Source organism: Heptranchias perlo, chromosome 41 (genome assembly GCF_035084215.1).
Source record: "Heptranchias perlo isolate sHepPer1 chromosome 41, sHepPer1.hap1, whole genome shotgun sequence".
NCBI lineage: Eukaryota > Metazoa > Chordata > Chondrichthyes > Hexanchiformes > Hexanchidae > Heptranchias > Heptranchias perlo.
Window position 1 is genome coordinate 13733673 of NC_090365.1, and position 25522 is coordinate 13759194.

At 43.3% G+C, this 25522-nt stretch overlaps 1 protein-coding gene across 4 annotated transcripts in view; it reads left to right on the forward strand.

The window, feature by feature from the left end:
- The window catches only part of adad2 (adenosine deaminase domain containing 2), a 48947-nt gene extending 24586 nt beyond the window's left edge, over positions 1-24361 (forward strand). For 3 of the 4 annotated variants that reach the window (XM_067974783.1, XM_067974785.1, XM_067974786.1), the window contains 8 exons: positions 11109-11195; positions 13093-13218; positions 17128-17278; positions 19615-19782; positions 20331-20545; positions 21203-21437; positions 22499-22631; positions 24039-24361. In XM_067974783.1, the coding sequence (XP_067830884.1) occupies positions 11109-11195; positions 13093-13218; positions 17128-17278; positions 19615-19782; positions 20331-20545; positions 21203-21437; positions 22499-22631; positions 24039-24149 (1226 nt within the window). In that variant the 3' untranslated portion in view covers positions 24150-24361. The remainder of the gene's footprint in view (positions 1-11108; positions 11196-13092; positions 13219-17127; positions 17279-19614; positions 19783-20330; positions 20546-21202; positions 21438-22498; positions 22632-24038) is intronic. The other variant, XM_067974784.1, reaches the window with a different exon arrangement.
- Positions 24362-25522: the final 1161 nt, after the last annotated feature.

Consider the following 25522-nt stretch of genomic DNA (forward strand, 5'->3'; position numbering starts at 1 on the left):
CTTGTTCTGAGTACCCTGAGCCTCATTGTGCCAGGCCCCAACCCCCCTGTACTCTCTGGGTTCAGCCTACCTGTCTTGGATTTAGTGCCCCTGCTATGTTCCCTGGCAGAGCTCTGCATTGCTCTCGTGGAGAAGATCTGCTTTGCCTCCCATGCATGAGCCTGCTTCTGCAGGCAATTTTGACTACATCAAGTCATATAAACATGCAAGTTTCCATCACCTAATATTATACAACATTGGTTGCGAGAAGTATGTTACTTAAATATCAGTGGAGTAGAGTTACCACTGATTTTCTGTAGTGGTGCTCCTCTTGGAGGAGCACATAGGAAATGTACTGCAGTAATTGACATTTGGCAGAATATTTCATTTTATCTGCATCACACAAAATGTGTTTCTATTGTGAAGTGATGCAAACTTTTGGTGCAAAGTAATTGATCTGTTCAACAATCTGATTTGTAGCTTTGTGTCAAGCAGGACTCTTTCAAAACCACAGTAACTGTTTCGATTCTACGCCACCATTATGGCAGTGCTTTTCTCATTAAAATAATTCTCCAAGATTTTAATCCCCTCAATTTTTTATGTCATTAGGATGGCTTGCTGAAATTTTTATAAACTGTGAATAGCTCTTTGATGGTAGAACAATGTATACATTAGTGGTGTAGAGTGCTATAACTGGTGAGGACTTGCTAAGCATTACTATTGGGTTTATACAAGTGACAGCTGCATTCCATATTTATTGTGTTCAGCTACCTGTAATATACTGTACACTAGTCGGTTTGTATTCTCTCCTCCCCTACTGCCATTTTAACACTGGTGAAAACTCGAAAAACCAGATTCCTGGAAATACGCAGCAGCTCAGTCAGTGTACCCACTGTGCATCATCACCTCTTAATCTTTGCCTTCCTAGCTTGACAGTCATTTCCCTATGATCATTTGTGAAGCACTTTGGGATGATATTTATATTTGAGGTGCTATATAAATGCAATTTGCTGTTTTCTGTCAATATTTGAACACAATTCCTGACTCATATCTGGATTTTGTGATTCTCTGCTGGCTGGAGAATTTTCTTTTGCACCTGCCTATCATTGAAACATTTTTATATAGAAAAATTAATAGCTGTTGAGTACAAGCCTGTAATCTAATTGCAAGATTCAAGTGAGCTCATAAACTGCAAGAGTGAAGCACAACTGATGTACACCACTATTGCAACCCTCATTTTCCCCACACCTCATATCTTGCACACTGCATACCAACTATTATATGCCATGACAGGCATATTTTCTAAACACCAAGACTGTCACTAACTCACTCCTTTTCTTGCAGGAGAAGGTTGTGCACAATCTGCAGCAGGTGACTGCCACTGGAAGAGGCTGAGCCTGTCTGCACACCCTCTTTCTTCACCCCCGCCCCCGCCAGGTGGAAAGAGATCATGCTGGCCATCACAAGGAGAGACATGACCGAGTTGACTGGCAACGCTGGAGGAGATGTCGCGCAGGGTTTTATCACATTTTTCTCTTCTTACTTCTATCTCACTACACACTGCATGACAAACTGCAGCTGCTTTCACCAGCCACTTCTTCCTCTGCTCTGCCGTCACACTGAAAGTTAACCCATGTCCCCATCTTTCACTTCAAGTGCTGAAAATGTGGAGATGCCTCTACCATATCAGGAAGTGGAGGCTAGGCTTCCTGAAGATGCACTGTTGCTTGATCTCACCCAAGCCAGCCTAGCTCAGACTAGCACTAGCTGTACTTGAGGCTAGGCTGGAGGGGCGGTCTTCGAGCTGAATCACAGAGCTACGGCGAGGATAGGACACCACAGATCCCAGCTTGCTGGAGGGTGAGATCACACTAACTCTGCTGTAGAGGACTCTGATGCAGACTTCAAGGGCCCAGCCTACTGAAGAAGGCTGATTGGTATAAACCAGGAATTGCTAGGTGTACTAGGTAGTCTGACAGCAAGCTTGCATACAATGCCTCAGAGCGTGGAGGAGTCCAGCTCCACGCGTAGGCTTCGCGCATAGCGTTCTGTCCAATATGGACCGAGTAGTCTGCTCCATGAATACGACAATGGTGCCCACCATGACAGAGCCTTTGACAGCTTTCATGGCAGCTAACATTGATTCCATGGCTGCTATCTTGGCTGGGTGGGCCATTGTTGACTGGCTTCCAGAGTGTCACATCACTCCTGCATTCTGTTCTCATGCAGAGCCCTAGGAGTCCTGTGGTGCAGTCCCAGGAGCGTGATATTAGTTCCATGGGAGAGGCTATCCCCTCAGGATGACCGCATGCCTTCTCGTGCTACACAGCCAGCTGTGCCTGACTGCCCTGCCCATGCCAAGATGCTGTGGCCAGGCCCAAAGCTGCTTGAGGTCGCCCACCAGAGCCATCTGAAGTGTCCTCAATGAAAGCTCCGCAGCCTCCTACCGGCCAAGCTGTAGCCACTAGGGAAACACTTCGTAGGAGCACTGGGATAAATAAACTAGCACAGAAACAGGCACAAGGGTGATTCTTAATTATTTCTGTTAACTATTAGATACAGATGGAAATGTGAAGTTGGATAATTTTTTTTTTTGTTCTGGATCTGGTGTTGGTATTTATATTTGTAGTAAAGTGAAGGCAAAACCCATAAAGCTGGACTGAAGGAAGACATTCGGATGGCGGTGGTAAGGACGGTGATAAGGATTGTGGGACTGTTGGTGTATTGGTGATGAGAACAATGGTTCAGGTGAAGTGCTCTTGGATGAGCTGCTCTCTGAAAGTTCTAGCAGCACTGTTTTTCAATGCTGCTCCTGCTCTTTCTCCTCTTCATGCTGCCTTGCTGCCCAGATGTTAGTAAGGGCTGGTCACTCATGATAGCATGGTTATGCAGCAGACAAATCTGGACACCTACTCAAGGTTGTATTGTAAAGCTCCTTCCAAATGGTCCAGGCAGCGGAAGTGTTGCTTGAGCATGCCGCCTGCCTGCTCGATGACATTGCTGGTGCCATATGGCTCTTCTGTAAGCCAGCTGTGCCCGGGTTCCTGACAAGAGTCATGAGCCAAGTGTGAAGGAAACAGCCCTTGTCCCTAATAGCCAGCCTGTGACCTGACGGACCGGTTGGAATAAAGGTGGCACAGAATGATTGCATCATGACTACTGCCAGGAAACAAGGCACAGAACTGCAGGATGCACTGCCTGTGGTCACAAACAAACAAGCTGGATGTTGAGTGGAATCCTTTTCTATTCGGAAAGATGCCTGGATGGTGATGGGGAGCACGTAAGGCAATGTGAATGCATTCTATGGCACCTTGCACCCTAAGGTGGGCCAGTGTTGACTGGCTTCCAGAGTGTCACATCACTCCTGCATTCTGTTCTCATGCAGAGCCCTAGGAGTCCTGAGGTGCAGTCCCAGGAGCGTGATATTAGTTCCATGGGAGAGGCTATCCTCTCAGGATGGCCGCATGCCTTCTCGTGCTACACAGCCAGCTGTGCCTGACTGCCCTGCCCACGCCAAGATGCAGCAGTCTGTGGCCAGGCCCAAAGCTGCTTGAGGTCGCTCCTGGGACTGCACCACAGGACTCCTAGGGCTCTGCATGAGAACAGAATGCAGGAGTGATGTGACACTCTGGAAGCCAGTCAACACTGGCCCATCTTAGGGTGCAAGGCCCACTCCTCTCGTCCTGCTTCGCTCTGTCCATGAGGAAAGAGATGTAGGTGTTCCTCTTGACGTAGAGAGCCTCGTTGACCTCCCTGATATAACAGTGGACTGCAAACTGCGATGTTGCTGATGTCAGCTACTGCATCCTGGAAGGAGCCAGTTGCATCAAAGTTGAGGGCCACGGTGACCATCACAGCCACAGGCAGTGCTATCCATGCCCTGGTTCGAGCTCGAGTTGTGGCTGCGGCAGGTGACGTAGCTTGGTGTTGGCCACCTTTTGTGAAGTGAAAGCACCTGAGACGTTGTTCCACAGTGAAGTTCAGGAATGTGCTCCCTGAAGATCCACTGTGGATATGGCCTCCTGCGCTGTGCCCTCGTCCTCCCTCTTCTCCCAGCTGTTCCTGCTCTCTGGCTTCTTTCTTTCTCCTCCCCCAGTCCCAAAGGCAGCCCTACCAGCCCACCCAAGACCACAGTGAATCTGTTTCGGAAACAGCAAAAGCCAAGCAGCACAGCTAAGAGCGTAGGACCCTTATTTAAGTATTTTTAATGAGCGTTTTCAATACTTCTGGCATGAGCCCTGGACGCCTACGCAGGAGCCCAATCCGTTGTGGCAGGCAGAGCACTTTTGGTGCCGGAAAGACACACCGCCTGCCATATTGGACATTTAGGTGCCTGTTTTGCGCCTGTAAAAGAGGTGTGGTGCCAAAAATTTCTAGGTCTATAAGTTCTTCACGCATAGGAGTAGGGTAGTTCAAATATTTTTACCATTGCCGTCTGGACTGCACTTTGCCACTGGATGGTTTGTCCCTCTGCTTTCTTCCATTGGGACTGCTTTAATGCTATTAAATGCTTAAAAAACACAGGTGAATTTCTTAAAGTGGAAAATTATTGTATTGAGCTTTAGTTTCCAAAACTGGGACGGGTGCAAAATAAAATTGCATTGATCCAATGAAGACAGCAGCGAATGCATCTACGAAAGAAGCATCTAAAATGATCCAAGGCCTGCAATCCCATCAAGATACCCAGATGATTTAAACTGAGAAATGTGTACTGTGCCATTCGTGGAAGTGATCTCGATCTGTGCCGACAGAAGCTGTCATGGTGAATGCTGTCTGTTGAAAGATTAACAGTCGTGATGTAATCCTTGCATATTATCAGATCTTCCGCTCTTAAGTGATAATCAAAAATTCATTATTGGGGAAAAATACTGTTTGCGTAGTCAATATATGCCAAAGATAATATATTACCTGTGCTGTGAAGTGCAGTAGTTGTCTCAGTTGAAATTAACAAATTAATTTAGTCCTCTGAACTTTATTACAGGGCTATATAAGTTTTAAAAGATCTTCGGCAAGAAAAAGTGACTGGTTTAGTGGCAGAGCAGTTCAGATTCTAGTTTACTCTTTTTTGTATTTACACCATTATTTATGATTTTAAAATTACACTAATTTAGAATATTACTAATTTCAGCTCTGGTTTTGGAGATGGTGAGTGGAAAAAAGACAAACTGTTTCATACCTTTAATGATATATCCAAGACTTGCTGTAAAATCTGATCTTTAGAACTGATTTTATGTCATAAATATAGGCCTGTGTCTTGTATATGGGATTCTTTGTGGTTTAGTTTTTATAGACCATAAAAATACAAGGACAATTGCTTATTGACTCTACCATTCTGGTTTTAGCTTTCAATTTGGAAATTCTAGCCTAATCCATGATTGCTAATGTTTTCAATTTGGCTGTTCCATTGTTGATCGTGTTGCCTCTGACGCTCTGCTTTCATAGAATCATAGAAAATTTATGGCACAGAAGGAGGCCATTTGGCCCATCGTGTCCGTGCCGGCCAAAAATGATGGCCAAAATGTACTTCATGGTGAACAGTGAAATTTGTACAGCACTCTTGGGGATTTGTAAATACCATGGGAGTCAGACCAATCATTTCTTTGAAGTCTAGGGCTTTTAAAGCCTAATCCCACTTTCCAGCACTTGGTCCGTAGCTTTGTAGGTTACGGCACTTCAGCTGCACATCCAGGTACTTTTTAAATGAGTTGAGGGTTTCTGTCTCTACCTTTCAGGCAGTGAGTTCCAGACCCCCTCCACCCCCTGGGTTAAAACATTTTTCTTCAGCTCCCCTCTAATCCTTCTACCAATCACTTTTAAATTATGCCCCCTGTTTATTGACCTCTCTGCCAAGGGAAATAGGTCCTTCCTATCCACTCTATCTAGGCCCCTCATAATTTTGTACACCTCAATTAAATCACCCCTCAGCCTTTTCTGTTCCAAAGAAAACAAGCCCAGACTATCCAATCTTTCCTCATAGCTTAAAGTTCTCCAGTCCTGGCAACATTATTGTAAATCTCCTCTAACTTCTCTAGTGTAATTACATCCTTTCTGTAATGTGGTGACCAGAACTGTGCAAAGTACTCAAGCTGTGACCTAACCAGTGTTTTATACAGTTCCAGCATAACCTCCCTGCTCTTATTCCATGCCTCGGCTAATAAAGGAAAGTATTCCATATGCCTTTTTAACCACCTTATCTCCCTGTCCTGCTACCTTCAGGGATCTGTGGACATGCACTCCAAGGTCCTTCACTTTCTCTACACCTCTTAGTATCCTCCCATTTATTGTGTACTCCCTTGCCTTGTTTGCCCTCCCCAAATGCATTACCTCACATTTCTCTGGATTGAATTCCATTTGCCACTTTTCTGCCCACCTGACCAGTCCATTGATATCTTCCTGCAGTCTACAGCTTTCCTTCTCACTATCAACCACACAGCCAATTTTTGTATCATCTGCAAACTTCTTAATCATGCCCCCTACATTTAAATCCAAATCGTTAATATATAATCACAAAAAGCAAGGAATGCTTTTAGTTAAATCATTTGTCATTATCGTGGACGTTGCCCAAGGCTTTGAAGAGTCTGACATTGCATTTCTAAGCCAGTTACTATGAAATAGTTTCCTTCCAAAGCTATGTGCCTATCCATGTAATTTTCTTTCAAATTACTCTGCGCTGTCATTGTTGACACATGCTCTGACTTATTTCCATTAATTGTGGATCCCCATGCTTCTGTGTCCCCTTTTCAAATCAATGTCCATAGTCACTTATTCAGCCCTATCCACATTTTTTTTAATGTGTGCATCAAAGTGAGGGATATTAATGCTGGGGATTGGGATTTCTTCCCATTTCAAGTATCCAGTGTTGGCATCCAGCCATCCCAAGTTAGGTATATCTTGTTTCAGTTCTTTGAACATCATTGTTTGTTTTTCTTCATAGCTCTCGAGTCTAGCCAACGTACATCACCTCTTGTGTGTGTTAGTTTCTCGCTCTCTCGCTATTATGATCAATGCTTCTCTGAACTTTCCTCTATCTCAAATATGCTGTCCTAAAAATGTCCTTCTCCTTTCACTCTCACTGTTGAAATCAAGACTTGCCCCACTGTCTCTCGCTCTCATTCTTCCCTGAGTCTCAAAACTATGGCATTTAAACTGCAAACTTGGTATTACCTAATGATTACTTCCTGATTTGCCTTAGCTTTTTTTTAAATTATTGAATTCTCAGTAGTAATCTGGTGATCCCTTTCTCGTGCCAGGCTCAAAATTCACATTCTGGGAGCTCTCCATTGCGTCATATTGGGAAGAGGGCTGATGCACCTCGTGGATCTTCTTTCAAGCCAGGGTGGTTACAGTGCTTCTAGTTCCTTGTTTGTCTCTACTAAGGTCTATGCAGGGGACTTGGTAGGGAGTCTCAGTCTCCATTGACAACCTTGGATTTTGCTGAGAGTCTAGGGACCAGACCACGAGCACTTAGACCAGAAAATGCTGGAAATACTCAGCAAGTCGGGCGTTCTCTGTGGAGAAAGAAAGACTTAACGTTTCAGGTCGATGACTTTTTGCCAGAACTGGAAGAAGTTGAAGATTAAACAGTTTTTAGCAAGTACAGAGCCAGGCAAAGGGGATGGGGGAGGGGGGGAAAGTGAAACAGAAGGGAACGTCTCTGATGGGGTGGAGGGCAGGAGTGATTAAATGACACACAGGATAATGGTGCAATGCAAGGAGGGTGGTAATGGGACAAGTAAAGAAACAAAAGATTGGTCCAGAGGACCTGTAAATGGCAACAGCAGAACCATTACTAGCACCAGTTGTCTGGAAAAATGGGAGCAGCGGTTATGAGCTGAAGTTATTGAAATCAATGAGTCCAAAAGGTTGTAAAGTGCCTAATCGAAAGATGAGTTCCTCGAGCTTCTGTTGAGCTTCATTGGAACAGTGTAAGAGGCCGAGGACAGAGAGGTGGGAGTGGGATGGGGAATTAAAATGGCAAGCAACCGGAAGCTCAGGGTCACGCTTGCGGACGTGTTCAGCAAAGCAGTCACCCAATCTGCGTTGGGTCTCCCCAATGTAGAGGAGACCGCATTGTGAGCAGAGAATACAGTATACTAAATTGAAAGAAGAACAAGTAAATCGCTATTTCACCTGGAAGGAGTGTTTGGGGCCCTGGATGGTGGGAAGGGAGGAGGTGAAGGGGCAGGTGTTGCATCTTTTGCACTCAAGTGGGAAGGAGAGCTGGTGTTGGAGGTGATGGAAGAGTGGACCAGGGTGTCACTGAGGAAACAGTCCCTTCAGAATGCTGAAAGGGCGGGGGCGATGTGTTAGGTGGTGGCATCGTGCTGGAGATGGCGGAGGATGATAGGTAAAATCATAGAAAGGTTACAACATGGAAGGAGGCCATTCGGCCCATCAAGTCCAAGCCAGCTCTATGCAAGAGCAATCCAGCAAGTCCCACTGTCCTGCCCTTTCCCCATAGCCCTGCAAATTTTTTCCTTTCAAGTACTTATTCAGTTCCCATTTGAAGGCCATGATTGAATCTGCCTCCACCACCCCCTCGGGCAGTGCATTCCAGATCCTAACCACTCGCTGTGTTTATATATAAAAAAAAAAGTTTTTCCTCATGTTACCTTTGGTTCTTTTACCAATCACCTTAAATCTGTGTCCTCTGGTTCTTGACCTTTCCACCAATGGGAACAGTTTCTATCTACTCTGTCCAGACCCTTCATGATTTTAAATACCTTTATCAAATCTCCTCGCCACCATCTCTGTTCCAAGGAGAACAACCCCAGCTTCTCCAGTCTATCCACGTAACTAAAGTCCCTCATTCCTGGAATCATTCTAGTAAATCGCTTCTGCACCCCCTCTAAGGCCTTCACATCTTTCCTAAAGTGCAGTGCCCAGAACTGGACACACAATTCCAGTTGTGGCCAAACCAGTGTTTTATAAAGGTTCATCATGACTTCCAAGTTTTGTACTCTATACCTCTATTTATAAATTGTAAACAATTTTACAACACCAAGTTATAGTCCAGCAATTTTATTTTAAATTCACAAGCTTTCGGAGATTTTCTCCTTCCTCAGGCAAATGTTTCAAGATCTCCTTTATAAAGCCCAGGATCCCGTATGCTTTTTTAACTGCTTTCTCAACCTGCCCTGCCACCTTCAGCGATTTGTGCACACATATCCCTAGATCTCGTTTTAGAGTTGTGCCCTCTAGTTTACATTGCCTTTCCTCATTCTCCCTACGGAAATGTATCTTTTTGCATTTTTCTGTTAAATTCCATCTGCCACGTATCCGCCCATGCCACCAGCCTGTCTATGTCCTCTTGAAGTCTATCACTATCCTCCTCATTGTTTACTACCTTTCCTAGTTTTGTCATCTGCAAATTTTGAAATTGTGCCCTGTACATCCATGTCCCAGTAATTAATACATATCAAGAAAAGCAGTGGTCCCAGCACCAATCCCTGGGGAACACCACTGAGCACCTCCCTCCAGTCTGAAAAACAACTGTTCACCACTACTGTTTCCTGTCACTTAACCAATTCTGTATCCATGCTGATACTGCCCCCTTTGTTCCATGGGCTGCAATCTTGATGATAAGCCTACCGTGCGGCACTTTATCAAACACCTTTTGAAAGTCCATACATACTGCATCAACTGTCCCCTCTGTTACCTCATCAAAAAACTCTTATCAGGTTAGTTAAATACGATTTGCCTTTAACAGATCTGCTAATCGATATGTTAAATGTGGAGGCTGGTGGGGTGGGGGTAAAGGGGACCCTTATCATGGTTCTGGGATGGAGGGGAAGGGGTGAGAGCAGAAGTGCGGGAATGGGACGGACAAGGTCGAGGGCCCTGTCAATAACAATGGAGGGGAATCCTCAGTTGAGGAAAAAGGAAGACATATTGGAATCCCTGGTGTGGAAGGTGGCATCATCAGAACAGATGCGATGGAGGCCGGGAGAAGGGAAATAGATTCCATACAGGAAGTGGGGTGGGAGGAAGTGTAATCAAGGTAGCTGTGGGAGTCGGTGGGCTTATAGATATTGATGGACAGCCTAGCCCCAGAAATGGCGATAGAGAAGTCGAGGAAGGGAAGAGTCGAAGATGGACCATGTGAAGGCAAGGGAAGGGTGGAAATTGGAAGCAAAGTTGATGAAATTTTCCAGTTGGGGGCGAGAGCAGCAAACAGCACCAATAGAATCATCAAAGTACTGGAAAATGAGGTGAGGGAGGGGACCTCAGTAGGACTGGAACAAGGAATGTTCCACGTATCCCACAAAAAGGCAGGCATAGCTAGGACCCACACTGGTTCCCATAGCGACACCTTTTATTTGGAGGAAGTGAGTGGAGTCAAAGGAGAAATTGTTCAATGTAAGAACAAGTTCAGCCAGGCGGAGGGGCGGGGTGGTGGATGGGGACAGGTTGGGCCTCCGTTCAAGGAAGAAGCAGAGGGCTCGCAGCACTTAAAACAGATCTGGGCAGCCTAGCAGTAGTGTCTGAAGTTTGGGAGGCCAAAATTCTTCCTTTTGACATTTAACCATTAAAGCTCCTATGTTGTCTGTTTTCTCACTCAAGTTGTTATCTGAATGATGTTCTCAATAATAAATGTACAAATATATGTTGATGTTTCTGAAATCCTCTTCACAAACTTTGAGAACATTTCTTCTTGGTAAAACACCTAATGCTATCATTTTTCATTCATTCATTCTTTTAATAATGGACATTATTTAATGTTTATGTTTACATTTATTTATTGTTAAATTCATTGTCTATTTTTCTTGCATTGTAACTAAGCTATTTACTATATCTCCTCACTGAAACGTCTAACTTGGTGTGACACGCATGGCTTTGTGAACTAAAGTTGCTTGCCCCACATTTAGCAGCAAGTGATGTCAATTTTCTAGCCTTGTTTTGATAGTTTCTCAGAAGTTCACTTGCCTGGTTACTGTGATCAAAGAATAAAAACATAACAAACAGGATCTTATTGGGCTGCTGTGTAACTATTTCAAGAGCAAGAACCGTATGTGAGTTTGACAGTTGGGCAGTAGTTATACATGATTATGATAAACTCCATTGCTTTCAGTTTTTTTTTTCAATCAAAAATAGAACACTATTGGTTTATCCTTTCTTAAATCCAACAGCTCAAGCTCCAGATCAAGCACCAGAAGACATAAAGCCATCTACAGGTGCCAGAGTGTTATCTGTGAGAAGCCCTCGAGCCTCGAGCGGTAAGAGCATGTACAAACTTTGTATTTTACTCAGGAAAGTTGTTTAACTTAGAAAAGAACATTTGAATCCTCCAATGTCTTCTGCTGCAATGTGCAAGAGGGGTGGGAGAAATTATTACTTGTCAAACTACTCAATAACCCAAATGTGGATAAGCAAATTTTAAACCATCCTTCAACATCTTCCTCTCCTCATAGATGAAGTTCTGTTTGAAATAGGGCATAATCTATACGTCCCCTTGATGTGCATGTCAGATGCTGGTCTAGATTCTCCTGGGTGAGAAGTCGGGCAGGGTGGTGGTGGAGAGTGAGGGAGAATTACGACAGCGCGGCCTACTGCCGTCTCAGCCCGACTTAGATTTCCCTCCCCTTACCGTGACTGCCACCTGGCCGTCCCTTTCCCAGCAGATTTTCCTGCCGTCCGCCACACCTACAGCTACTTTCCAGGGCGTCGTGTCGTAGTAGCCCTGAGGTCCCCCAATGGAGGCAGGGGGCCTTGTACCGAGCTCCCCTCTCCCTAGTCTGGCTTCCACTTCCTGCTGTAGGCCTCGGTCTTTGCAGAGGCCTGCTGGGCTGCCACTTTTCTGATCATTGGGGCTCTTTTGCCCATTTAAATGCCTGACTGCCTATTTTGATGCTGCAGCAGCAGTCCCACTGCAGCACCACTGGGATTTTGCAGCCGAACACTTGCAAGCTCCCTCTTGATTAGGGTTGCCAACCCTCCAGGATTGTCTTGGAATCTCCAGAAATTAAAGATTTCCTGGACACTGCCGCGAGCAACCCAGGAGAAAAATCATGACTGCATTAAAAAACAAAATGGTGTGTTTTTATCATTTTCTTTTAAGCACATTCATTTATTTGTTATAAAAATAGTGGAGATGAAGAAAAAGGCAGTTTGAGCGGGTGGTTGGAGCTGGAAGATCATATGATAAAACGTCCCAGGAATACGTCCAGCCAGAGTTGGCAACCCTTGATAGCAGGCAGCCCACTGTACATATCAAATGACCCCCAATGCAGAGAACTGGTTAGGGGTTGGGGCAGATTTGGAAGGATCGGTGGAAGACCCGAATTGCTGGAACTCTGCCCAAAAGAGGAGCGTGCAGCCCATTGTGTTGAATCTAACTTTAAAAGTTATTCCCTTAGATTGATTGTTTATTTTCAATATGAAAGTTTGTATTTAATTGCATTCATGATGTAGGCATTAGATTTTTAAGTGCTTGTTGTCATCTGTATCCATTTCTAAAAGTAAAATTGTTTTAAATAACTGTCATTACAGTTAACCCTACTGTTCCTGCCCACATGAGGGAACTATGTTAACATGCATGTTGAACCTGAAGTCATGCAATTGTGTGACCGTAGGCAATTTTACATAATCAGTGCAGCTGTCAAAGTGAGGCTAGGTCTCCCTCCATTCGCTCCACTCCGCAGTATAAAGAAGCCTGACTGCCTTATCCTATTAAACCCATGAAAATGCAGCTCTACAAATCTCTACAGAAGCAGGGTTTTGCATTGTAAACTCTAAAAGCAGCTCCTGCTTGTTTGCTATCTGTAGGGCTGTGTATAAAGTGGAGCCCAGCGTGCCCACAGAGACTGTAAATATCGAAGGAGAGTGGCGCTTGGATAGTGCACCCCCAAAATTCAATGTAGTACAAGTGCAAAGCTGAAAGTACCTTGTATATCTGCCGATTTGAGCTGCTATTAATTGCCAGTTCTCTGAGACCCAGAAGTATGTCAACTGTCTGCTTTCATGGCTGGTAAATGATTGGTACAGGAAATGAAGGCGGGATCGCTTAAAAGTGAGGCAGTAAAGTTTGAATGAAAGAATAGGATTTTTAAAGTCCTAACCTGCTTATTTTCTAAGTTCGGGTTATTGAGTGCAATCTCTCTTGGTTTATTTCAGAAAATCTGGTTATTCACCCCATTCGTTGTGCAGCAATTAGCAAATGTATGTTGAATATGCTCTTGGAGTCTCTTCCCAAATACAAAAGCTGCAGAGGGACTCTGGCTGCTTTCATAGTGGAGAAAGGTAAATTAGTCAATCGTTGCATGGCATTCAATTGTGACGGAAATCTACAATTTGAGGTGGAAAATGAATAAGATCTGGTTCTTCTGCCCTCTTCCTTTTTTAAATAGTTTTATCACTAAGTTTAATGCTGATTTTGGGGGGAGTAAAAATCTGGGAATAGAGAATTTTCCTCTTTGCACTAAGTAATGGTGCCCGCCTTTGGTTTGGTACAGAAGTTTAAAGCCCCCCCCCCCCATATTACCCAAATCGTTAATGGGATTCTCCCATTGGTAGTAGTGATCACCAATAGTACCTGTAGTTTATGGCTGGTTGGTAGTGGTAACTGTGATACTGCCTTGCATTTGAATTTCCCATGTTCTGGAGTATTAGGGACTTAAATGACCTTTTTGAAGAGGGTGGGCCAGTACCAAAAGATTAAAAATAAATAAAATATATTTTCTTTTTGCAGTACTGCTTTAGAGAAATAATATAAATTAGAGGATGGTGTCATCTACACCACAATAGAAGTTTACTTTTGGGCCAACTCAGCGATGATTACAAACTTCAGGTGAACATAACTTTTTAAACGTTATTCTGCTAACAAACTTAGTGGGGGGAAAATACCAAACTGGAAGCTCAAGTGAATTGATTACTCTTCCAGTTCTCTTTGCCCTCCGCGCAGAGCAACCTTCTACCCCAGTGTGAGCTATTACACACGCCAACTGACCTTGTGTCCTTGGTGACTCTGCCAAGTTAGGGTGGATGTAATACTGCTACATTGAAGGATTTTATTTTTTAACTTGCATGTAGTGGAAATTAGATTGATACCAGGAAACTCTTTTCTTCAAATACGTAACAGCTATTGCAGGGAAGGAACATTCATCATTCAGGATTAAATTCAAACCCAAGACTTGAATGCAGATGAACAATGTTTCAACACATGCTGGCACCCAGTCTCCTAAATATTGTAGCCTGTCCAACTGTGTTGATTGTGTACAAGAAGCAGTGGCTTAATCCTTAACTTGTCAATAATCATCACTGATAGAGGTTGCTGACTCAATAACATGATGGGGCTATAAACCAGTTCCTTTGAGAATTGTAAACAATTTTACAACACCAAGTTATAGTCCAACGATTTTATTTTTAATTCCACAAGCTTTCGGGGGCTTTCCCCTTCCTCAGGCGGTGTGGAAGTGACAATTTCGAATCCTTCGCATTTTAAGATCACATAACAAAGCCTGGTGATTACTGCCCGTTGCCAAGGCAATCACAGTGAGCAGACAGAAAGGTGTCATCTAAAAGGCCACTGAATATACAACCCCCCAAAAAAAAAGAGAGAGAGACAGAACGAGGACAGTCAATGACCCGTTATATTAAAAACAGATAACATTTGTTCGCTGGTGGGGTTACGTGTAGTGTGACATGAACCCAAGATCCCGGTTGAGGCCGTCCTCATGGGTGCGGAACTTGGCTATTAATTTCTGCTCGACGATTTTGCGTTGTCGTGTGTCTCGAAGGCCGCCTTGGAGTATGTTTACCCGAAGGTCGGTGGCTGAATGTCCATGACTGCTGAAGTGTTCCCCGACAGAGAGAACCCTCCTGTTTGGCGATTGTTGCGCGGTGTCCGTTCATCCGTTGTCGCAGCGTCTGCATGGTCTCGCCAATGTACCATGCTCTGGGGCATCCTTTCCTGCAACGTATGAGGTAGACAACGTTGGCCGAGTCACAGGAGTATGAACCGTGCACCTGGTGGGTGGTGTCCTCTCGTGTGATGGTGGTATCTGTGTCGATGATCTGGCATGTCTTGCAGAGGTTACCGTGGCAGGGTTGTGTGGTGTCGTGGACGCTGTTCTCCTGAAGTCTGGGTAATTTGCTGCGAACGATGGTTTGTTTGAGGTTGGGTGGCTGTTTAAAGGCGAGTAGTGGAGGTGTGGGGATGGCCATAGCGAGGTGTTCGTCATCATTGATGACATGTTGAAGGCTGCGGAGAACATGGCGTATAACGGGTCATTGACTGTCCTCGTTCTGTCTGTCTCTCTCTTTTTTTGGGGGGTTGTATATTCAGTGGCCTTTTAGATGACACCTTTCTGTCTGCTCACTGTGATTGCCTTGGCAACGGGCAGTAATCACCAGGCTTTGTTATGTGATCTTAAAATGCGAAGGATTCGAAATTGTCACTTCCACACCGCCTGAGGAAGGGGAAAGCCCCCGAAAGCTTGTGGATTAAAAATAAAATCGTTGGACTATAACTTGGTGTTGTAAAATTGTTTACAATTGTTAACCCCAGTCCATCACCGGCATCTCCACATCTTGAGAATATTGATTGCAGTATTTGGAGGAGGGGACCGAGTGCAACATATCAAAATTTGCAGATGATACAAAGATGGGAGGGAAAGTAGAGAGTGAGGAGGACATAAAAAACCTGCAAGGGGATATAGACAGGCTGGGTGAGTGGGCGGAGATTTGGCAGATGCAATATAATATTGGAAAATGTGAGGTTATGCACTTTGGCAGGAAAAATCAGAGAGCAAGTTATTTTCTTAATGGCGAGAGACTGGAAAGTACTGCAGTACAAAGGGATCTGGGGGTCCTAGTGCAAGAAAATCAAAAAGTTGGTATGCAGGTGCAGCAGGTGATCAAGAAAGCCAACGGAATGTTGGCTTTTATTGCTCGGGGGATAGAATATAAAAACAAGGAGGTATTGCTGCAGTTATATAAGGTATTGGTGAGACCGCACCTGGAATACTGCATACAGTTTTGGTCTCCATACTTAAGAAAAGACATACTTGCTCTCGAGGCAGTACAAAGAAGGTTCACTCGGTTAATCCCGGGGATGAGGGGGCGGACATATGAGGAGAGGTTGAGTAGATTGGGACTCTACTCATTGGAGTTCAGAAGAATGAGAGGCGATCTTATTGAAACATATAAGATTGTGAAGGGTCTTGATCGGGTGGATGCAGTAAGGATGTTCCCAAAGATGGGTGAAACTAGAACGAGGGGGCATAATCTTAGAATAAGGGGCTGCTCTTTCAAAACTGAGATGAGGAGAAACTTCTTCACTCAGAGGGTGGTAGGTCTGTGGAATTTGCTGCCCCAGGAAGCTGTGGAAGCTACATCATTAGATAAATTTAAAACAGAAATAGACAGTTTCCTAGAAGTAAAGGGAATTAGGGGTTATGGGGAGCGGGCAGGAAATTGGACATGAAGCTGAGTTCGGATCGGTCAATGCCCTGTGGGTGGCGGAGAGGGCCCAGGGGCTATGTGGCCGGGTCCTGCTCCGACTTCTTGTGTTCTTTAGATTTGTGGTTGGGATCAGATCAGCCATGATCTTATTGAATGGCGGAGCAGGCTCGAGGGGCCGATTGGCCTACTCCTGCTCCAATTTCTTATGTTCTTATTAGTACCAACCTTTAGATGGCAGCACTCCTCTTTCAGCCTGTAACTTGTACTTGAATCTATAGTATTATAGTATTTGTGAATGGATGTTGGCTGCTAAGATTGTTACAAGTAGCAGTTTACCTACATAGTATCATGAAGTAAATATCTTTAAAGTCTGATTGAAATATAAAATAGTAAAATTTAATTTTGCAGTAAATGATGTGAATGGTATATTCACAGCAAAGGACAAGGGCAGCAGGCACATGGGAACAACACCACCTGCACGTTCCCCTCCAAGTCACACCGTCCTGACTTGGAAATATATCGCCGTTCATCGTCGCTGGGTCAAAATCCTGGAACTCCCTACCTAACAGCACTGTCAATATGTGAAATTACTCAGTTCTGTACTATGGACCTATACTCACCAATAAATGCATTAAGACTCTCCATGAATTCGTTCTACAGCCCCTACACCCAAATTATTTCAATATGTATAAATATTACCCTTGTAAAGCAGATATTTTTCCACTTTTATTTCCTTTTTGGTTTCAGTGACTGAAGATTGCAATGGTGAAACTGGTGAACGATATGAAGTGGTTGCTTTGGGAACAGGAGAGACTTGCTACAGCAGTTGGATGCGTTTTGACGGTCGTTCACTTCACGACTGCCACGCTGTAGTGGTTGCAAGACGGGCATTGCAAAGGTAATAACGCAGAAACTGCAGTGTGCAGAATTGTTTAAATGCACGGAAATATGCCCTGAGACCTCTACCTCAAATCCGTAACACACTGGTTGTTCCAGTATCTGGAATGTCTATTCATAAAAAGTTCGCCCAAATAGAGACACTAGGCACACATTCGCATCCTAGAGGCACTGCAGAGAAGAGCCATGAGACTGATCCCTAGCGTGAGAGGATGGAATTGTGAGGAAAGACTGGAGAAGCTTAGACTTTTCCGGCTTGAAAAGAGATGACTGAGGGACTTTATAGAGGTATGTTAAGATAAAATCTACAAAAAAAGATGAACCCGGATGTTATTTAAAATTAAACTAAGACATCAGAACAAGATGGCGCCGATTCAAACGAGTGAAAGGCAAATTTAGGATTGATGATAGGAAATTCTTCACTCAAATGAGTATCAACAGAAGGACTGGACTTCTGGATTGGTTTATGGAGACGAGAGCCCTGGAATAATTTACGAAACCGTTGGAATCTACAATGGAGGGCACTAGATTGTAACTAAATGGATGAGCTTGGATCTGTATGAGACTGTTTGTATTTTTCTTAAGATAACTTATAATTATTTGCGAAAATGAAAACTGCAAATGGACAATTCACCTTGGTATTATTTGAACTTTGGCTTGCTGCAAAAGAGTTATACCACAAGTTCCAAAAATTTTGATCTGAATAACTACATACATGTATGTTAAGACAGATCTTCTAAGAGGTACATTTTGGGCTGAGAAACTAGAATTAATATTGCCTCAAAATTTCTGCTCCGTATAATGCAAATTAACCTAGTATGTACTCTGGCCAGCAGTTCCTACCCTACACAATATCCGAGCGGACTGAAACCATGAGCTCAATTTTGAAACTGAGCCGGGAAGGGGGCGGGGGCGTCAATTTGAAGTCGGGAAACCTATTAGTACGGGTTTCCCACACGTTACAATTCTGCCGTCCGACTGACTGGCTGATTGACAGGCTGGTCTCAGTCCGACGGGAGACCGGCCAGGGAGAGGACGTCTTCAGGTAAGTCATCGCAGGGATCTGCGATCGCTCGTGGGGGGGGGGGGGCGGTTTGGGTCCGGGGGGAGGAGGCGGGGGGGAGGATTGGGTTGGGGGTGGGGAGGGGTTCCGCGATCGGGGTCGGGTTGGGGTGGTCAGTGCAGGTAGGCTTGTTGGGCCTGGGGGAAGCACTCCTCCTCCGGGTCCATAAGCTGTGCCTTTCTAGGCACTTATCTGCAGTCTCAGGCCGCCTTGCCTCCTTTCGCAAGGCGTAAAACTGAAGGCCTGGGAGTCCTGGCCCTCCGGGGTTGAAATGGGGAATTAGTTAAAAATGGAGACCTGAAGCCTCCTTGAGGGAGTGGGTTGGCCGCCCGCCCCTTGTCACACCCCCATGAAAACCGGAAATGGGCGAGTCTGAAATGGTGGCAATTTTCAATGCCCCCTGCCCCAACCCACCTGTTTTTTTACTTTGAAAATCGAGCCCCATATAGTTTTTGGACTACCTAACACAACAGCTCCCTCTAAAGGGTTACGCAGGCATTGACTAATGTCTTCAAATTTCTTAATTTCAGTAGTTCTTCACATTTTAATTGAAAACAATTGACTATCTGGGCAGCCCCTTTCATGCATAAGAACAAATTCGCTCAGTGGAAGACCATTAAGCATAGGTTTGAGTAGATGTAGAACTGTGACTTCCCTAAGTTTACAACGGAGAGCCAGCAGTGAAAGCATGGCAAGCGTGAAATGGAGCCAATACCGCATCCCTCAGTGTGGTATAAAAGTAATTTAATGAACATTGTGCTCGATCTCGCATAGTACCCTGCCAGCTATCAGAATTGCTGATGTGGCTATTCAGTGCTTTATTTTTCCTCTTGCTGACTCTCCAGTAAGAAAATTCTTTATAGAGAGAGACATTTTTTGATTGAGCCTAGACAGTGAGTATTGGCAGGTATACAACTTCAGGGGCACAACGAGCAAGTCTGATCCTCTCTGTAACTAACTCCCACGTACTTCCAGTGATCAGGAGTGGGACCGCAGGCATTTTGTTTTCTACCATTTCCCTAGCTTCACTGCCTCAGCTAATATTAACTAACAGCACAGACCAGAGATCAAACCTAGGATCTACCCGGTCTGTATATCTTGCTATCGCAACACATTGGAATTGTTTGAAGTTTGATTTCTTATCGAGTCAGCTTTTTGTTGTTATGGAGGTGCGGGGAGAGAAGAAATTATGATAAGAAACGGTTTTATCTGTTGTAACACAAATACGTAGTATTGTGATCTTTTTATAGTCAGTAACTTTTTCCATTTTGCAGATATTTGTTTAAGCAGCTCCTTCTGTTCTGCAGTAATGATCCTGAGGGTTTAGAAAAATGCATCTTCTGCAAGTCTTTAGGAAGTGATTTCCTCTCCCTCAAGAACAATATTTTTTTCCATCTCTACCTCAGCAAAGTGCCAAAAGGGGCTGCACAGAGCATTCTCATGTAAGTGTTTTCAACTGCGACCCTGGTGGATATGTAACATGATTTCTTAATAATAGAGGGGAAATTCACTTCCTTTTCTTGAAAAAAATCTGTGTGAATATCAAATGGAGTCATTGGTACGTGGAGGGGGGGCGGTGGTGATTTGGGAGGATTGTTAGTGTTCCCTATTTTCGTGTTGCATTATTTATTACTATTTGGGGATTTTTAAGCAGTAGGTGGGAGGGGAGGGGGTTGCTGGGTACTTTGCGCTCCAGGTGGAGTGTCTACATTACTATTCTGACTGGCATGTCCTATAGATGTTTTACCCATGTGTTCTGGGGAGATTTGCCTTTCACTTTTTTTCTCAGGTTTTAGATCTTACTGACTTGTAATGGCAGCTTAATACTTGTATCAGCTCCATGCTGTTTTCACGTGGTAAAATTGACAGTACAAACAGGGTAAATGCATTTTTATCTTGTCAGATGTATAGTTATGGATGGAATTGCTGAAAACTTATCTATCTTTTCATCTCTGCTTGATTTACTTCACTGTATAATCGTCCTTTGTAGGGACCCTGTGCCGTACCGAAACCCTGAAATGAGACTTCACATTCATTCCAAAGGCTCCACCATGCCAGCAGCAAACTGTCGTTCTAGTGTGACGACAACCTTAGTCTGCTGCATGACTGCTAGCGATAAACTGAGCCGATGGATGGTGCTGGGAGTTCAGGGAGCCCTCCTCAGCCACTTTATCAAACCGCTGTACATCACCAGTATTGTCCTTCGTAAGTACAATGGATTTCATATGGAGAAATAACTTGAGAATAATGCTATGAGGATTTTTGAACTGTATTGAAACTAAATTGGCATCATTATGATCTAGAGCTAGTGATAATATGGCCCAGGGATCATTTGAAGTGTACCTCCCCATTGCCTGTGGCTCTCGGCAGACTGATTTCTGCATGTTGCTTTGCCAATGCATTCATGGCCTATCTGACTAATATGTCACCAGTTTGGTTTTTCTTGTGGCAAAATGCAAGGGAATGCTATGCAGAGATGGGGTATCCTTGTATCCACAGAGTAAGTAAAAGGACTATACTAAAGCTGTAGAGGATATAGTTTTCACTGATTATTGGTCCAAGGCAATTATCCAGAATGCTTGATTGAAATTGGGTACTCGCTCTGATGGGCATAGGTTCCATCATTGAGTGTCAAGGTATTTGAGGATTTGCAAGAGTGCCCCTTTGAGCAAGATGCTGAATGAGATTGTGGCCCTCAACAAAATGTTACTGAGGCACACTGTCTTAACTCCATTTTTAAATAAATTTTGAATATTGAACAATGTAACTTCAAACCCAAAAACGTGAGAGTGAAAGTGAATGACAAATTAAGGAAAAATAACTGGCAAACACAGTGGATACTTCTCTGTATTTCCAAATCAGCTGACCAATTCCATGCGGTGCATATCGTCACAAAAGCAATCAATCAGCGTGTGGATGAGAGTTTGAATGAGAAGCTTCCTGATCCGTTCACTGCTGTGAGGGCGCACTTCTCCCATTGTGGTGAGGAAGAACCGAAGGAGATTGAACCGCTTTACAAAACGCTGAGCATAAACTGGTGTCAGGGGGATAGCACAGTGGAGATAGTGGATGGAGCGACAGGGAAGATCACAGAAGAGTAAGTCTTGATGATTCTGCTTTAGTAGCAAGGGTTCCACCCTGCCTGAAATATTAAATGTTTAAAAGTAATGTATACAATGTCTTTAACTGGCAGAAGGTTGTTGATATTGGGGTAGAAATGACAATCAGTGCTATTCTCATATGAACACTTAACACAGTCATACCAAATTCCACTCCACGTTATTTTGACGTGGCTGTTAATCAGGGTTGTCAGATATTTTTGGACATCAGTTAGAAAATGGAAGGTAAATACATCACTGCTACCTGGCACTACTCTGATAGGATCTCCTCACTTACTGACTCTCCAGGAGCTGACAGCTGCTGTCGGTCCTAAATCTACACCAAACTATGAAAAAAAAAATCCCCTCTCTAACATCATTATTAATCTGGATTAACACCTGCATTAAAATATCGCACAGAGGAATTTCGTGTTGAGAGAACAGTGCCGGCTGTAATTTCTACCAAGTTGTGTTATTAGCAATTCAACCAAAATAGTAGATTGAAGGAGTAATCCTAATTTAAAGCTCGCCTGGCTATAATAACTTTACCCCAATAATAAATTAACACGAGGAAAGAAAGATGTACAAGTTGAATGCGTATAAAAATTGAGGCCCTGAGGATTACAGACCATTTAAAAACCTGTGAAGGTGTGACATGCACTGCATTTCACAGTAATTAAATGTGAGCCTGTATTAAGAGACCACCTGCCGTAAGACCATCTGCTCGGTCTCAAAGGTGATCATTTTAGAAGGTTTCATATCACAAACCAAATGGTAGAGAACTACTGAAATTTATAGCACTGCAGATCCTCTGTAATTGACTGGCATTTATGCAAAAAGCACATTTCAATGAAGAAATGAAGTTTACAGAAAATGTTGGTTTATGATTTCTGGTATTGGCAAATGAGTCATAAAAAAATGCCTGACGTACAGAGTATTTTGTTTAAAAAAAAAAGTGGAGATTATACTACAATATCAAGATTATTGGGTGTTTTCTAATGCCTGGTTGGTTTTTCTTAAATTATTCCTACTCAACAATTCTTTAAAAATATTCTTCTAGTTCCCCTTTTAAAAATGGAATCAGCAATGCCAGTCGTTTGTGCAAGGCTGCCAAGTTCTGTTCCTTTCGACGTGTCGCGAAAGAAATGGACAGCCAAGATTTACTCGACCTGTCAACATGCCATGATGCCAAGGTAAACAGAAATTTCCATATGTAGAGGGAAAGTCCACATTAGGGCATTTAAATATTTAAACAATGGGGCATTCACTTGGCAAAGTATATATTTAAAATAAAGCCACTACAATGAATGGAATAGAGTGAAAGACCCCACAGAGCCCATCTCTCAATGCAGAACTATTATTGGCTGAAATTTTCATTTGGAAGTGGAGTCCACAAGTCCTGTTGTCTGTAAAGTCTTTGATCAATTTTTAGTAGACGTTCTCTAACACCTTTTTTATAATTGTTCCTGCGGTAAATGTACTGTTTTTACCCTATTTACCCCCAAAAAATGACACAGCAGTGTGCTATGGGATCACTGAAAAAGGCAGTCACAAATTAACATACAGAATCCCTTTAATCACTTTCCTGATTTACCCATTTCCTCTCCTTGCCCAGCCCATCCCAAAGCCGGGAATGGTTTGCTGCTGTGACCGTCGATACTCCACTTGATCCATCTGCTGGAGTGATCTGTAGTGACTTCCCCTAAGTCTAAGGGGATCCTACAGCCTACATGCTTTTGAAACCCAAGTTTGACATCACCCAGTCATTATTTTTTTGATTTAGCTTGCCTTCTGTCCCACGTTTCTAAGCCTTAGTGGTGTCCTGAATTGAGTCTTGGTCCTTCACCTAGATTTCTCAATAACAAGTTATGTTATGTGGTAGAAGCATATCTCAACCATTTTGAACTCTCTAAAACTCAACAAAAACAACCAAAATCTGGAAAGTTTAGTGTGAAAAATGAGTTCAAATACATGATCATTTTAGTTTGAAAAGATATTTTACAAGCTGTCTTGTTCTACATATCTACTGTGACAAATGTGCAGTAAAACGATGCTTTGACTAACCCTTAATCAGCATTTTAAATAAATAAAATGAATAGCACTAATCCCCACACCAGCTGCCTTTTAGATATGTTCAGAATTAATCCTGTTCTACCTCTAACTGCCTAACCTGGCAGTAATATCCCTTGCATCTCTCTCCCTCATTGATTTGCCTGCTATTTCATCCAAGGAATAAATTTTTATCTTGAATCCTAAATTGAGTTTTTGTACTGAGGAACAGAACATTTTCCACTTTCAGTACTGATGTCCAAATCAGACATTCCTGGTTTATAACACACAGCTGCAGGTGCACTCGTGTTTCACTGGTGCTGGCAGTACTCTGGGACACCAAGCAGTGTAAATAGAGTGCTGATGGACTGGGCCTTTCAAACCTGTTCCTTATGTACCTATATAATTTTGCTATGACTAGCAGAAGAATTTTTACATCAGCTGTGATGTTGCTATTGATTACCTTATTTTGGGAATTAACAATTACAGAATTATCCACACATTTCTGTATTTTAGAAGTGACCTCTAATGAGTGTCCATAACTGTTCCAGATAAAAGCTAAAACATACCAACAAGCCAAGGGCATCCTGAATTATCACTTCATATCCACTGGAGCGGGGCCATGGCCACAGAAACAGCTTGTTGACAACTTCAGCAAATAAATCTCACTAGAATGCAACAGGAAAATTTAAAGGATTTGTTTGACTTTTTGGATCGAGACCATTCTTGATTTTAAAAAAAAGTTTTGTTTGTGAAATGATTGTATTTTTTTTAAATGACATCCAAACTAAATGGGTGCTTTTTGGTGTAATGTTAAAATACCATTTCAGGCCAAACATAAATATATAATGAATAAAATCTGTGTGGAACTTAATTCAAATTGTCCATTCATCTTGTCTGCTTCTGTATCTTGTTGGAATCAGTATGCTTTGTAATGGAAAATAAATTATTTTCCCCCTCCCCCACCATGAGTTACACAGCATGAGCTACTCTCCTAGGGAGGGTGTTAGTCCAAACGCTGTTGAAGTGAAGCCCACTCGTCTGTTCTAGTGCTAGCCAAGAACAGCACACCAATACACACTGCACGTGTCCAGGCTCAGAAGTGCTAGCTTTTCCAATCCTGTGTCACCAACCAGCTCCTGGGGCACCCCAGGCACTGGCCTACACCCTGCACCTACAGATCAGGCAGCAAACAGGAGCGCAACAACAGTTTCAAGGTGTTTGCAACTACACTCTAGGTCTCCAGATTTTGGGCTACTGATGATCAGGAGCCAGAAGGTGCTGAAAGCCTCATCAACTTGGAAAGAAGGGGGGCAGAAATGGTGATAACTTGGTTGCTGCCACCCCTGGGATGCTCCCTGGACCCCTGCAAACCGTCCACGCTGCAGGGCCCTAGTTTTTTGGGGCATCCATCTTTCTATACTCGGGCATAAGGGGAGCAATATCATTAACTGTAATGAGAACTAAGTGACTTTAGGAGGCCATAGATTAGGAGATGGATGCTGTATGAAGTTCAATATAGAGAAATGAGAGCTGATGAAGTAGAATAAAAATGTACACTTAATGGTAAAACTTTAAAAGGAATCTAACCAGAGACACTTTAGGGGCTCAGATGCAAAAGCTTTAAAAAGTGGAAGGAGAAATCAAAAAAGCTTTTAGAAAAATTATATGCCATTTTTGTAAATGAGGCATGGGGTACAAAAGCAGAGGTAATGCTAAAACTATTAATCATTGTTTAGGGCAGAGTTACATTGTAACTCTTCAGTTTAGGAAGTGTCAATTGTATGGGGAGAATATAGGAGATTTACTAAGACGGTACCTGAAATGGCAGACTTCAGTTGTGAGGAGTAACTAGAGAAAGTGAGCTTGTTTCACTGGAACAGTTCATCTGAAAGAGGTGTTCCAAATTACAAGACATTTTAATTAGGCAACTTGGGAAAAAAACTGATCAGTGAGTCAACAACTCGACAACATAAATTTGATAACACACTTTTTGTTATTTTTAATGCAGGGTGCTCTTGGGATATAGAATGCC